At 45.5% G+C, this 15,220-nt stretch overlaps 1 protein-coding gene across 3 annotated transcripts in view; it reads right to left on the reverse strand.

Annotated features, from left to right (window-relative positions):
* LOC139763696 (uncharacterized) overlaps positions 1–15,220 on the reverse strand; it is an 89,101-nt gene that overhangs the window by 6,143 nt on the left and 67,738 nt on the right. For all 3 annotated transcript variants that reach the window (XM_071690029.1, XM_071690036.1, XM_071690023.1), the window contains exons 3-5: positions 1,937–5,007; positions 1,098–1,205; positions 534–767 (exon numbers count right to left, since the gene is read on the reverse strand). In XM_071690029.1, coding sequence (XP_071546130.1) covers positions 534–767; positions 1,098–1,205; positions 1,937–5,007 — 3,413 coding nt within the window. The remainder of the gene's footprint in view (positions 1–533; positions 768–1,097; positions 1,206–1,936; positions 5,008–15,220) is intronic.

The following is a 15,220-nucleotide window of genomic DNA, read 5'->3' on the forward strand; positions in this document are numbered from 1 at the left end:
AAAGGACCATATTCTCTAGGATCGTCCGTTGAAGGTCAAGAAAGTCTAGAGAAGGTCACAAGTCCACAGCTTACAGTCTAGTAAAGGTCATGGGACTGTATCCTGTAGGAGCGTCTGGTGAAGATCACAGGACCACATCTCATAGATCACTCACAATGGAGTCCTAGGATTATGAACACCACAAAACTCCCTCTTCTACCTATATTAACCTCACTACCGATGACATACATACAGAGGATTTGATTCCATGTAAATGTCAAGAAAAAGTCTGATTATCTGAATAAATTTAACATTTAGAATGATAAGAAATCTAAAGTAGTGCAAAAGTGGAGAAATAATGAATTATCACTTGAATTATTACCTAATGAATTAATTATTACCTCATGAATTAATTATCACCTCGTGAGTTATTACCTCAAGTAAAGCAAGAGGAAAGGTGACAGTGAGGCTTGAAACTGTGGCAAGAATAAGACCTGTTCTTAGGTAGTGTGTGTGTGTGTGCGTGTGTGTGTGTGTGTGTCTTCAGTGCTCACCTGCGCAGCCCCCACCATGATCCGGAGGGCGAGGAGCCAGTAGGGGCCTGCGATGGCCGCCGTCGGGACCAAGAGGGACATAAGAGCAGACAGGAACACGCCCATCAGGAGGAGGAGCTTCCCTCCTATCACTCCCGCCAGCCGTCCGCCAACCAGTTGCGTTAGGAGGAAGCCCCAGGAGAAGGCCGCCCGAAGTCGCTCCTGCAGGTCGGCAGGCCACACGAACTCGCCGTCCTGCAGGACATAAAAGGGTCACTGTGACTCGAAGGTCAGGGGGAAATGAAATACGACTGGAATAAAACTACAGTCGTGGCTCAGAATGTCGAGGGATATGTGTTACTGTACCTGAGGGGAAAATATACCAAAGACCAAGTGTACTGGAGGCAAGAGAGAGAGAGAGAGAGAGAGAGAGAGAGAGAGAGAGAGGAGAGAGGCCAAGCTTTCGTCTATTCATCAAGACATCTTCAGGGCAACTGAAGATGTCTTCGAGAAAAAGACGACCGCTTGGCGCCTCTGTTTCGGACCATCAGAAACAATTGGGATGAGCACGACTTTCCCACTAACCTGCTGGGGTTGAGGCCGCTGGACCATGCGAGGTTCGAAACACACTGTGGAGGGGTACTTCTGTCCGGCCAAGGTGATTTCCCCGTTCTCTCCCTTAATGCCGTGTTCCTGTGGCAGGAGGAAGCAAGGGAGAAGATGAAGCACTGGTTGAATAGTGACAGGATATATGGGTCTAAAGGTGCAGACCTTGAAGACCATTATTATAGATATCATCTGATTCTTTAAAAGATAAGAAAACACATTTCCAAATTATCTATCTATCTATCTATCTATCTATCTATATATATATTTTTTTTTTTTTTTTTTTTTTACTTTGTCGCTGTCTCCCGCGTTTGCGAGGTATATATATATATATATATATATATATATATATATATATATATATATATATATATATATATATATACACATATATATTCCTTTTTTCCATACTATTCGCCATTTCCCGCATTAGCGAGGTAGCGTTAAGAACAGAGGACCAAGCCTTTGAGAAAAAGCCTCACTTGGCCCCCTTCTCTGTTCTTTCTTTTGGAAAATTAAAAACGAGAGGGGAGGATTTCCAGCCCTCCGCTCCCTCCCCTTTTAGTCGCCTTCTACGACACGCAGGGAATACGTGGGAAGTATTCTTTCTCCTCTATCCCCATGGATATATATATATATATATATATATATATATATATATATATATATATATATATATATATATATATATATATATATGGTGCCGCCCAGTGGACGTGGCTAGCTTTCTGAGCGCTACAGGAACACCACAGAAGACAGGAGAGACTCCTGAGGCAGGAGGTCAATGTTGTTAAGGCCCCAAAAACGGAAATACTCACCGACGATTCTTCTTCCTCGTCTTCGTCATCATCATCGTCCTCATCATCGTCATCGTCGTCGTCATCATCATCATCATCATCATCATCATCGTCATCATCATCATCATCCTCGAGGGATTCCTCGCTCTCGCTCTCGTCCTCGTCGTCGGAGTCGGAGTCGTCCTCGTCGGACGAGTCTTCGTGGGACTCGTTCAGGCGGCGGTAGTACAGTCCGTCGATCAGCTCCCACGACTCGTTGCTCAGGAGGTGCAGGTCGTCCAGCTCGCCCGAGTACACCTCACGACCTTCGTTACTCTCGTCCTCATCGTCGTCCAGGTCTTCCCCGCTCTCCTCACTCGATGATTCACTCGATTCGCTCGATTCACCGAACTCGTTCGACTCACTGGATTCACTTGACTCACTGGATTCACTGCTGGAGAAGAGACTTTCACTGCTCAGGGACTCACTCGAAGAAGAAGAAGAAGAAGAAGAAGAAGAAGAGCTGGAAGACGAGTCACTCTCGGAAGAGTTCGTACCGGTGCCATTCCCCCATTGGTCGCCCAGGAGCCAGTTCAGTCCCGACTGGATGTAGCTACTGTCATCTTCGTCAGAGCCACTTTCAGTAGAGTTCGTGGCGTTGTTCATGTCCCAGTCCTCATTGAGGAGGAATTTAAATCTTTTGTGCGCGTTCCGTCCCACTCCGTTGTCGTTCTCTTCCTTAGTTCCATTTACTGCGTCGTTTACACCTTTGTCGTTCTCTTCACGCTCGTTTTCCTTCAGTGGATTGATTCCCACCTTCCCTGGCTCGCAGGTCCCCTTCGTCTGACAGTCCCTTATCTTGAACTCGCTGCTGCTGTTATCGGATCCAATATGCTTGTCCTGGACCGATCGCCTCCTGCGGCGCCTCCTTATGCTGTCTACTGCAGCAGATGCTGAACTTGTTGTCGTAGGGACTGCGTCAGTCATGGGTACCGTGGTGCTGTAGAGGGACTCAGACATCGAAGTGGTGAAAGTGGTTTCTTCTTCTGGTTGAAGAGTGGTAAGGTCTTCTGGAGTGGGTGTAGTCTCAAGGTCCTGCTCCAGAGCTGTGGTAGTGGGGTTGGTAATCTCAGCAGAGGTTGTAGGGTTAGTGTCTGTTGCTGCAAGGATGCTTGGGGAGGGAGTGGTGGTGATAACGCTATCTTGATGGCTGGATGGTCCAGCCTCGTTCTTTGCCGTGCTGGAAGGTATGGGACTGGAAGGAGCTGGGGTTGGTTGATTGTTCTTTGAAGTGCTGGAAGATACAAGACTGGAAGAAGCTGTTGTTAGTTTATCGTTCTTTGCTGTGCTGGAAGGTACTGTACTGGAATAAGATGTTGTTGGTTCGTTGATCTTTACTGTGCTGGAAGGTACAGTACTGGAAGAAGCTGTTGTTGGTTTGTCGTTCTCTGCTGTGCTGGAAGGTACAGTACTGGAAGAAGCTGTTGTTGGTTCGTTGTTCTTTGCTGTTCTGGAAGGTACAGTAGTGGAGGGAGCTGGTGTTGCTTGGTTGTTCACTGCTGTGCTAGAGGGTACAGTACTGGAAGAAGCTGTTGTTGGTTCGTTGTTCTTTGCTGTGCTGGAAGGTATAGTAGTGGAGGGAGCTGGTGTTGCTTGGTTGTTCACTGCTGTGCTAGAGGGTACAGTACTGGAAGAAGCTGTTGTTGGTTCGTTGTTCTTTGCTGTGCTGGAAGGTACCGTACTGGAAGAAGCTGTTGTTGGTTCGTTGTTCTTTGCTGTGCTGGAAGGTACAGTACTGGAAGAAGCTGTTGTTGGTTCGTTGTTCTTTGCTGTGCTGGAAGATACAGTACTGGAAGAAGTTGTTATTAGTTCGTTGTTCTTTGCTGTGCTGGAAGATACAGTACTGGAAGAAGCTGTTGTTGGTTCGTTGTTCTTTGCTGTGCTGGAAGATACAGTACTGGAAGAAGCTGTTGTTGGTTCGTTGTTCTTTGCTGTGCTGGAAGGTACCGTAGTGGAAGAAGCTGTTGTTGGTTCGTTGTTTTGTGACATCACGGTGGCTTCATCGTTGGGAGGAGCGACGGAAGACGACTGTTGCACGGGAGGCTTCGTGACCACCTCAGGCATCATGGACGTCGTGGTGGCTTCCCTTTTGGTGGTTGATTTCATGACATCGTGGCGAAGGGATGAGGGCGTCGTGACATCATGCACAACCGTGGCGGCGGAGGAGGCCGTACTTGCGGATTCTTTTGACATCATGTTTTCCGTCAGTGAGAAATGATTTCTGTTATTCGTGGTAATTGACGTCCTGAACAGGGGAGGAAGTGTCCTGATTCTCTCATGAGTCGGTGTGTTTGTGGAGGCGATTACCCCCGGCATCTCAGTCGAGTGAGGGGAGACGTGGGAGTGTGGTCCGGCCAAGATGGATGATTGTGTGTGCAAGCCATTGCTACTGATGGGGAGGACACCGACCTCGAGTCTGGTCGTGTCTTCTGTGACGCCGAACAGAACGGTTGTCAGCTCCTCCTCATTCATTGGGTCCGTTGTACCCCCATCCGTGGGAGACTCGTCAGCAGGCGTCGTCTGCAACTGTAACGTCACCAGGTCTGATGTTTCGCCATATCTAGCATCAGCAGGGAGGGTGAGGACGAGGGAAGGGTCCTCAGGATTGTTGTGTACCTGAAGAATCTTCGACCCCGGCATGACTTTGTAGAGACCAGGTCCCACACCGGCCCTGACAGGCCCTATGACATCCCCATGACCCACCACAGAGCGAGTTGGGACGGTGCTGCTGCCGCTGAATCCACCAGAGGCTGCCCCTCCTTCGTCAGGAGGGTCACTTCCCTGGAGCATCGTGGGGCTCTGCTTCACCACAGGTTGGATCCCCATGCTGGAGAGGGCGTAATCCTGGCCTTCGATGGCTGTGTGGTTTACCATGACCGGCAGCGCCACCAGGAAGTTCAGCTGTAGCATGTAGATGTTGACGAAGCCCATGAAACCCATCAGGACGAGGATGTATCGCGTAGGGAGTATGGACCTCCTCGGGCCGTCTCCAGCTATGGACACTGAAACTCGGCTCCCACTCTCCATGGCGACGTCGTCTCCACACCCTGCAACTAACGTAATTTGCCGTAAGTCAGAGCCAGGTCACTGATATCCATATGCACACATATGTATGAGCATAAGATTACACATATACATAAACACATGCACAAACTAATATGAATACATACATCCATAACCACACTTCTACTTACACTGAAACATATAGACAAAAACACGCACATACACAAGAGGGAACATACACAAACACACAGAGAACACAGGCGATACATCTGGTCTGCATGCGGCGAACAGACAAGATCAGTGGCTGTGTCAAAATCTGGTCCCACACCACACCACACCACAATCCTGTTCATCCCCAACCACACCACACCACACCACAATCCTGTTCATCCCCAACCACAGCACACCACACCACACCACAATCCTGTTCATCCCCAACCACACCACACCACACCACACCACAATCCTGTTCATCTCCAACCACGGCACAGCACACCACGCCATAATCCTGTTCATCCCCAACCACACCACACCACAATCCTGTTCATTCCCAACCACACCACACCACAATCCTGTTCAACCAACGATAAAAAAAGACAAGGTGTTGGAAATAGTGCGTGGAATGACATAGGTAGAACGTGTTTGGTGGAGTGTGTGAAGGATACGTGTTCAGCATGTGGTAATAAGGTGTGTAAAGCTGTTATTGAATATACAGGCTGACTGTTAGGAGACAAGTGAAGGATTTGTAAGCCTCGCCCAGGTCAGTGCTAAGGTGGAGAAAGGTCAGAACGATTACAGAAACAGAATGAACTGAAAGAGGAATATGACATAAAGGTTACAATACTGTGACGGAGGAGTTGTCACGCGACCAAAACAGTATCCAAAATTCTATAGGAACGTGAAGGAACGTAGGAGGAACGTGGGGGAGGAGTGTATAGGAGGAGGAACGTGAGGGAACATGGAGGGAGGAATGTGTAGATGGAGGAACGTGAGGAAAGGTGTGGGAGGAATGTGAAGATGAGGAAAATGATAGCAGCTGAGGGAGAGTTGTCGACCCGTAAAAATCACATGATCAGATGGTTATCAGAAGCGATAAGGACAAAAGATAACATGGAGGAAGATTGAGTATTTCAGGAGGAACTTTAATGATGGAAGGAGAACAAGACAATGATGGAATATTATAGATAAGACGCTAAGAGAGAGAGAGAGAGGGAGATACAGGAGAGTAAGAAGAATCTTGGTGGTTGACAGAGTAAGGAGGTGTATTGGCCACCATCTAGTGAGGCTGTATGCGCAAAGCTTGACTCTGGGTCGGTAGAGATCAATATATGGGAGTGGTCAGTATCTGGCATAGGTCAATATATGCAAGCGGTCACTATCTGGGATAGGTCAATATATGGCAGTGGTTACTATATGGATGGGGTCAACATATGTTAAGAGGTCAGTATATGGGAGGGGTCAGTGCATGGTAAAGGTTGATATATGGGAGTGGTCAGTATAAGAAGTCAAAATATGGGAGAGGTACAATATATGGTCGAGGTCAATACATAATGTAGGGAGCAAGGGAGCGGATGGAGCAAGGTAGGTTGGTTTTGTGTGTGTGTGTGTGTGTGTGTGTGTGTGTGTGTGTGTGTGTGTGTGTGTGTGAAGCTAACATGGGGTGATTATGTGGGAAGTTAGGATGTGTGGGAGGAAATTTTCCTCTGTGGGAGACGGAGTAACGAACATTCGACTCTTCAAAAATTCACGAAGATTACTTTCAAAATTGTTTTCCAAGTCTCTTGCCTCAAGAAGACCTACGTATCTGTGTTGCACCGAACACAGATTACACAGGCAACACAGATGACAAAAAAAAATAGAGTCGACTTTACGAGGGAGTGTAGGGGGTGTTACCGGCAGCGAGTGAGAGGTAGAGCCACACTGGTGAGGCACAGATAAGGACCCAGGCAACCATGATGGATAGGGGTAAAGACGGTGGTCAAGGTGAGGGACGTGCTGGATCCTGACCATCTTACTTCCGTCGGGGTTCCTCCATACATGAGGAAGAGCCTCGCGCGAAGGAAGGCCATTCGCTCGTGGTACTTCCCTTCCCAGGTGCTTCCAGTCCGTCCCTGGCCTAGATCCAGGGGTGGCACGGAGCCCTGACCTGCCTACGGGTCCCCTCTGTTACTCCTCACACACAAACACACAAACACACACACACACACACACACACACACACACACCCTGGGCCCCTCAGGGCCAAATCTCGCCCGCCTGACCAAATGCTGCCAGTCCACATGTCGACCTATGACCCTCATCTGCCCACATACATATGATCCCCTTCCGTCACACTCACTCACCGTGCCCGAGGTAGAAAGCTTTCGCCTCATCCAACATCTCTCATCCACATGGTGGTCCACCACCTCTGCCGTATCATCCACGTGATTCGTAACACTCGTCATCCACGTGGTAACGCATCCGGAGCAATAGTTCAAATGGTTACCACCACGTATCGTTACCATACAACTTCAAGTGTACTTATCTGCGTGATGATCAACACAACTGGAGCATCGTATTACCATACGACCTCACATACCAGTCACGTGATGTTGTACGCAGTCGTCATCAGGGCAAAAAGGGTCAACATAGACCCAGAATGCACCAGTGGTGTCGAAGTTTCAAAGTTTAGAATAAAAGTTTAGGGAACTTTTTCCCCTCTCGGATCTGTCTTATCCTTTGATGGCCAGAGACAATGTTTGACACCATGTTTGGCCAAAATGATTGACCCGTGTTTGGCAAGACTGTTTGACCCAGCATTTTGTCAGACTGTACGGGGTGACCACAAGCCTTACACACCCCCTCCCTAACAGCCGTTCATGACTCACACTGTGCCAAGTAACCTTTAGGAAGAATTTCATCTGTTGATAGGAAAGTAAAGGTGACATTATAATCACTGTACTGGTCAAGGTTCATTTTCTATTTTCTCCTCACTTTTACCCTTACTTTATGAAGGATGTCGTCGTGATCAGCCAAATATCAAGAGGTTGCTTGTGGCACAGCCTTTAGCCATGACCCCCTCTCCAACCTTACAGAGAAACGTAGACTTATTCACCTTGGCCTTGTCTTTCCCCACTACCCAAGACGCTGCAGCGAACTGAGTCTTAAGAGGCCAGTAATTACCCAACAGGGAAGGACTTAAGAAATAGACTGACCCATTAAAAATCCCTCACGAACCATCGAAAGCCAAGATTTTTTTTTTTTTTTGCTCTGAGGAGTAACTCACAGAGGAGCTGGTAGACCCACACACGCAAATCAGTGATGGCACTTGATGTGTTTCCTCACTCACGGGTTCCTGGATGTGGTCCTCCAGCACACCAGCAGATCCTCCGAGTCCCGAAATCGAAATCGGGTACCAAACAATTTAGAACGACACTTACGCTCCCAAAACAGACATTTCATTAAGGACACAGACCACTGGCCATGTTGTACTAGAGCTACAGTGGATGTTTCTTTCCATTCTTTTGTGGAGTGTCGTAAAGGATGTTAGCTGTAGAGCATTTGGACCCCCAGCTAGTATGAGGGAAATGGAAGGAGGAGATTGTGAGTCTTCATGAGTTCGTATCTAAGAAAGTTAATGAGGAGAGATCTCATGTTCTCCCTTACAAGTTTGTGAGCATTAGCAAAAGTGATGGTAAATCACTGGTGTATATAACAGGGAAAGTGGAACTCATGACAACCCCACTGGTGTATATATCACAGGGAAGTCATGACAACCCCACTGGTGTATATATCACAGGGAAGTCATGACAACCCCAGGGATATACATACATACATATATATATATATATATATATATATATATATATATATATATATATATATATATATATATATACAGGGAAGGTGGAGGAAGTCATGGTAACCTCCCCGTGTTTGTAGTGGAGAGAGAGAGAGAGAGGTACGTGCGTCCGTGTTGCCGGGTAAGGTGGATAGCCTCGCTTCGCCTCGCTACATCGCTTGGTTCTCCTCTTGCTACTACTACCAACACCACCACCACCACCAGGCCAACGCCTAATCCCCCGCTACCAACATTCACCCTTAACCTTTGCCAGTTCGTGCCGTAAGCCTGGCTCCCGGCGGCACCCGCCACTATCATAGGATCTCAAATGTACAATTTTCTACCACATGTTCACGTTGCTACGCTGGTTGAATCGTATTCAATACTGGAGGCTTTACCGTCTTCCTGAGGTTACTTCATAGGGAATATTTGATCGTGTTATATTTAACTGATGATTTGATCTGGTCGGATGTCTTCCATTAGATAGAATATTCCAAAGGTTTATCTTCCGTTAAACGTATGATACTCAAGAGGTTTATGTCTCCTGTTAGATATACTCAATAGGTTTGCCTTCCATCAAACATGGTACTCAAAAGATTTATCTTACGTTAGAGAAAATACCCAGGCGGTTTATCTCACGTTAAACGTAATATCCAGGCGGTTTATCTCACGTTAAACGTAATATCCAGGCGGTTTAATATTCTAGTTTTCATTCCTGGAAATCTAGTTCTTGTAAACTGGAAAGTCAGTTCTTTTAGACTGGAAATTCATTTTCGTGCAGGGGAAGCATTCTGGGACATGTTAGGATGTAGGGGAGGTTATGGCATCCCTGAATGAACACAAGGAGCTGGGGATCCAGGCCAGGGAACCTGGACTGGGCTCCAGCAACTGGACGCCCGGCCACCTTGAAGCCACAGCGCGGCCTTCCAGACTTCGCGACCGACAAAAACAAACCCATCTAATATATTCCAGCAAAAACACGTTGCCTGAGATCATTGTCCAATCGACCATTGTGGATCGGGTCGATGAAGCTGGCTATAATCAGTGAACCTCTAGGTAATTAATCGGTGAATCAGTAAGAAATAACATTGGGGAATCCATAAGCGAGTTTGTAAATCGAATCGACTAATATCTGTCTTGCTTATGATGCTGTCCATTAGATTGATACGTCGACCAATATGATGAACTGATATGAAATAAACTTAGAAAATCTTGAAGCGAGTTTGTAAACAGATAAGGCGAATATCTGGCATATCTTGTTTACTTAAATCCTTATGAAGTCCTCCTATATACGTCATGGTCTTTACCATAAGCTCTGGAATCCTTTAAGTATGTTGCTAGATTATTTGTAAGCAGTAACGTTGATCTTTCACTTCCAGTGTTGGATTCTTTTTATGAAAATTGCCCAACAGCTCGTATGGAGTATTTACACTTCTCTTTGAATGTCACATAATGCATAACTATTTTTAGACATTTTTTTCTCTCTTTTTATGGATCTTAAAAGTTTAAAGATCCGGTTTAAAATAGAACGTAAATGATCTGCCAATAAACAATTTTTTAAACAAACATGAGGAATATATCTAACTCAGGCGCAATACTTCTCAGAGGCGGGCTGACCCCACAAACAAAGAATCCACTACTCACAACAAAGATTCTAATCCTGTTCACGTTTAATTAGATAAAAACACTGATAATCTATAATTAATAGAACTACGATAACAGCTAAGAAGAATCAAATGCTAAGAACACTGAATTAACATTCAACAAGGAGAACTCAGTGCTTAACACGGAATTTAGGAAGAGACATGAAGGCATTAGAAGACATGATGAAGAATTCGATCTGGAGAAAGAAAAGACGAACACGATACGCATCAATGACACAAAGAACTCGATCGTAATCACGACGAATCCAGTACGTGACATGAGGAATCTAATCCTTCGCAAGATGCTGGAAACCAAGTTAACAACACTATAACAAGGAGGATGCTAACCCCGGTACAACAGACTGAGCACTAAGCAAGGAGACTTCGAACCTAAAGACGACGAATCATCAACACGAAAAACTCCACGAATATATAAAGATCGCAAACTTAGTGATCCATATGGAATAATTTGCCGTCGAAGCGAAAAAATAACCCCCCTTAAAAAACCAGAGCACAAAAAAATTCGGCCTAAGAAAATATAAGGAAGTGACGATACGGGGGAAATTCATGGTGTGTCTGACGGTCCATATTGATGTGGTTGTGAAATGATAATAACAGTGAACCAGATGACCTTGGACGGTGTTGTTTTTTTGTGGCCTGTGTGAGGCGCTGGGCCACAACCCGACCATCGACCCTCCAGCAGACCACGGTAGCAGCACTAGTCCGACCCAAGTCTTTAGAAAACGGGAAGAACATCATCAAAATAAAATTCCGTAAGTTTCACGAATGAACTGCATCGTATTCAGGAATTTAGGAGTAAATTCTCTATCTTTTATTTCATATTTCACATATTTTCTCATAGCTCTACACTGTATATACGTAGTGGATCTTGCATAAATAGATTATGATGTTATAAGCTTTTGATTCTGTCTATTATAGGCTTCGGTCGTTGTCCCGTTTTCTAAATTCTTCGCATCATCTCTGTGGATTGAAACGACAGAATCAAATATCGCATATTGGAAAAGAAGATCATAAAAAATTAGTCTCCGTTAAGAATGATATCGAAATTTGACTGAGGTTCTTCTAAATTCATATATTGATTTCCACAATATGTTTTCCGTTAGCTGGCGACACTCCGACTGGAATACATTCACAAATTGATTTCCCGTTCCATTTCGAGGAAATATATTGATCAGTTGACCGTCCTAAGGACACAGCCTTGGAGGTGTGTGCCCTGGACGACGCATAACTCAGGTCCACGCAACAGTACATGGAGGAGTGTGCCCTGGACGACGCATAAATCAGGTCCACGCAACACTACATGGAGGTGCGTGCCCTGGACGACGCATAAGTCAGATCTACGCAACAGTACATGGCTCGGCGACAGCAGAGGAAACACTTAATTACTTACATCATGACCGCACCGGACCAACTCTCTCTCTCTCTCTCTCTCTCTCTCTCTCTCTCTCTCTCTCTCTCTCTCTCTCTCTCTCCCTCTCTCTCTCTCTCTCTCTCTCTCTCTCTGTGAACTCCTCGAGAATACAAATGGATGTTGTATGTTAACTGCACATTTCTGTGCATCTGAGGCGCGTCAGGATATTGTAGGAGGTCTGGAGATCTGTGCAACCAGAGGTTCTTGTTGTACTGTGTTACCAGGGATTCCAGGGGACTGAGGTGGCAGATATTCCTGGAATCTGTGGTTCCAGGGATTTCTGGAATCTGTGCCACCCACTAGTGGTTCCTGGAACGTATTGGTACCAGGAGGTTCCTGGAATCTGTGGTGCCAAAGGTTCGTGGAATGTGTGGTATCAGTGGGTTACTGGAATGTGTGGTTACAAGGGCTTCCTGAAGTCTAGTTTTACAGGGGGTTCCAGACATCTATGTACCAGGGATTCCAGCGGTCTGTGGTGCGAGAACTTTCTGAAGGCTGTGCACCCGGGTGGAAGGGGGGCTTCTGAAGTCTATGCTACCGGGTGTGATTTCAGTGGCTTCAGATGAAAGGTTATCTCACCAGTTTGATCCCGTAACTTATGAAATGAAAATGAAAAAAAAAAAAAAATGTTGGCTAAATTATCAGTTCTGTCCTTTCCTCAGCTGACATGCGACTGACAGTGTCTGAGTGGCACACTCCACCAGTCCTGACACCCAGCCTAGCTTCTGACACCTTCGTTCATACCTCCTGACACCCAGCTTAGTTTCTGACACCTTCGTTCACCAGTGTGACGCCCAAATACATCATTTCCCAGATGAAAAAATTTAGAAAGCCCTCAAAATTGCCACCCAAAAATAACGTACAAGAAACTGGCACAGAACAGTGAAGTTCAAAATAGCCATGAGGACCTTTCAACAACGACTCTTAGAGCTGATAATCTAAGGCACTTAGTCGAGGACATTCGAACTTCGCGCTCGTGCGGTTAATCATTATAATCATCTGCTCTATAACGCCGTAGTTGCCAGATCTCACATATGGCGAAAATGCCTCCAAATGGAAGGGCTCAACCATCCAGGGACTTAAGACATGGATAATGATTTGATATCAAAATCATAGCCACATGACGATTCTTACCCCACATGCAAATAAACACGTAATATACATCCTTCTTCATAAAGGGTATTCCACATGGGATGTATACATCCTTCTTCACCAAGGATATTCCACATGGAATGTATACAATTCTTCAGTATAACGTATATATCACATATATCATATCCCAGGGACCAACAACAGTGGGGCGAGGTGTGAGGCTGGGGCGCCCAAGGCCCGCCGCCTACTGTCGCCTTCGTCGGCTAAGCTGTTGAGCGGAAGTGATGAAATGACCACACCATCAGACAGACGTCCTCTGAATAGCGCTGTCCGGACGTGGCTTCGTGCGAGTGAGTCATTCACTTCGTAGTTCAGTTTGCGTTGCATTTCTATCATCATCGAAGTAAGGGACAGTGGGAGAAAGAAAATGGTTTCATTCTTTTCTCTCCTTCTTCATCCTAAAGTTCTCTGATCTAGATTTTGATGTATGAGAAAATGGTATGAGGCTATTTTGACATTTTGAGACAACGGGGAAAGAATATGTCTCATCTGCCATAGAGACATCTCGTATATGTCAATGAGATAGTCGGATAGATATTCTATCTTTCCACTAGATAGATAGTTGGGTTGTGGCCCGCGTTCTGTGCCTCATCACACACTGAGAGTTGAAATCTATATCATTGTGGTAGAAGGAACTATACAGCTGGGCCTTTCTATGGCCAAGGATATAGAAGCTGGGCCTTCCTATAGCCAGAGACACAGATGTTTGCCTTCTTATAGCCAGGGACACAGAAGCTGGGCCACAGATGTGATTCCGGGACCATATCTCGCCCCAAACACTGCACCTAAAACCACTTCTAACGCACTGAACAAAGCGAATCGTGCGAGAAAAACTTGGAAAACGAATCAAGAAGAAGCGATTAACTGGAACTGAAGAGACGAACTGAGGAGAGAAAAAGCTGAAATACTTCACCGGAAAAACTGGTGTGATAAATGTAATTAGGAGTTCCCCTGGTGGCAGAGTGGGACATTAAAGTCAATCTGGGGTCGAAACCCGCAACAACCTGACTGTATCACTGACGAAAATTCCTCTCTCTCTCTCTCTCTCTCTCTCTCTCTCTCTCTCTCTCTCTCTCTCTCTCTCTAGCATTTTGTCTCTCAAGAAGTGATTGTGTTCGCAGCTGTTTGGTCTCGAAGGTCTCGCGTTGAAGACACGTTCTCAACTTGTAGATTATAAGATTGTTAAGGAATAAGTTAAAGACACATATGTTCTGCTACAGGGTTAAAGGTGCAACATCATCCGGTGTGTGGTTAAAGGTGCACATCATCTGGTGTGTGGTTAAAGGTGCACATCATCTGGTGTGTGGTTAAAGGTGCAACATCATCCGGTGTGTGGTTAAAGGTGCACATCATCTGGTGTGTGGTTAAAGGTGCACATCATCTGGTGTGTGGTTAAAGGTGCAACATCATCTGGTGTGTGGTTAAAGGTGCACATCAACCCGTGGATATTCATTCTTTTTAAAAGACAATGAACATCTCTACTTCAATAATACACACTAAAAATACATTGTCTCACGTTGTTCCAATGTTGATGTCGACACAAAGATTGATTGAATCATGTCGGTGGACAAGATGTAATCGCACAACACACACACACACACACACACACACACACACACACACACACACACAGCTGGGGTACCTCCCCAATAACCTTCCTTTATCTACTCAATCTTCAGAACTCGTGTACAATAACCTACATCATACATATGGATTCCTCTACACATATCTATGAAGCTTATTATCCACAATTACAAACTGTTGGCATATGTTCCTTCGTATAGAGGAAGCTATACATCATTCCGACACCACAAACATGATAGTTACATACGAGCTCTTGATCTTCCTTGATAATCTGTATCAGATGCACTGCCTTGAGGGTTCGTATGGATACCTTGCATCTTAAGGCTGATATATGTATTCTCTCACAGCATGTAACAAGCGTTATGTCTAATGATGAATATGCATTACACATGACACCTGGAGAATGACTGTGAGAAGATGATGCTGTTTCTTCTTCGTCTATACCTGGTGCTATCTCGCTAACGCGGAAAAAGGCGATCATGTATGAAAAAGACAAAGAACTAACTTTCATCCACATGATTTAACCCAAACATAAAACCTGTATTCATGACATTACCCGGAAATATCGAATCTCTGGCGGATAGGTATTAATCATGTAAACAACTGCCTACCTTTATAATCCAATCACATCC

This window comes from Panulirus ornatus, chromosome 3 (genome assembly GCF_036320965.1).
Source record: "Panulirus ornatus isolate Po-2019 chromosome 3, ASM3632096v1, whole genome shotgun sequence".
Lineage (NCBI taxonomy): Eukaryota > Metazoa > Arthropoda > Malacostraca > Decapoda > Palinuridae > Panulirus > Panulirus ornatus.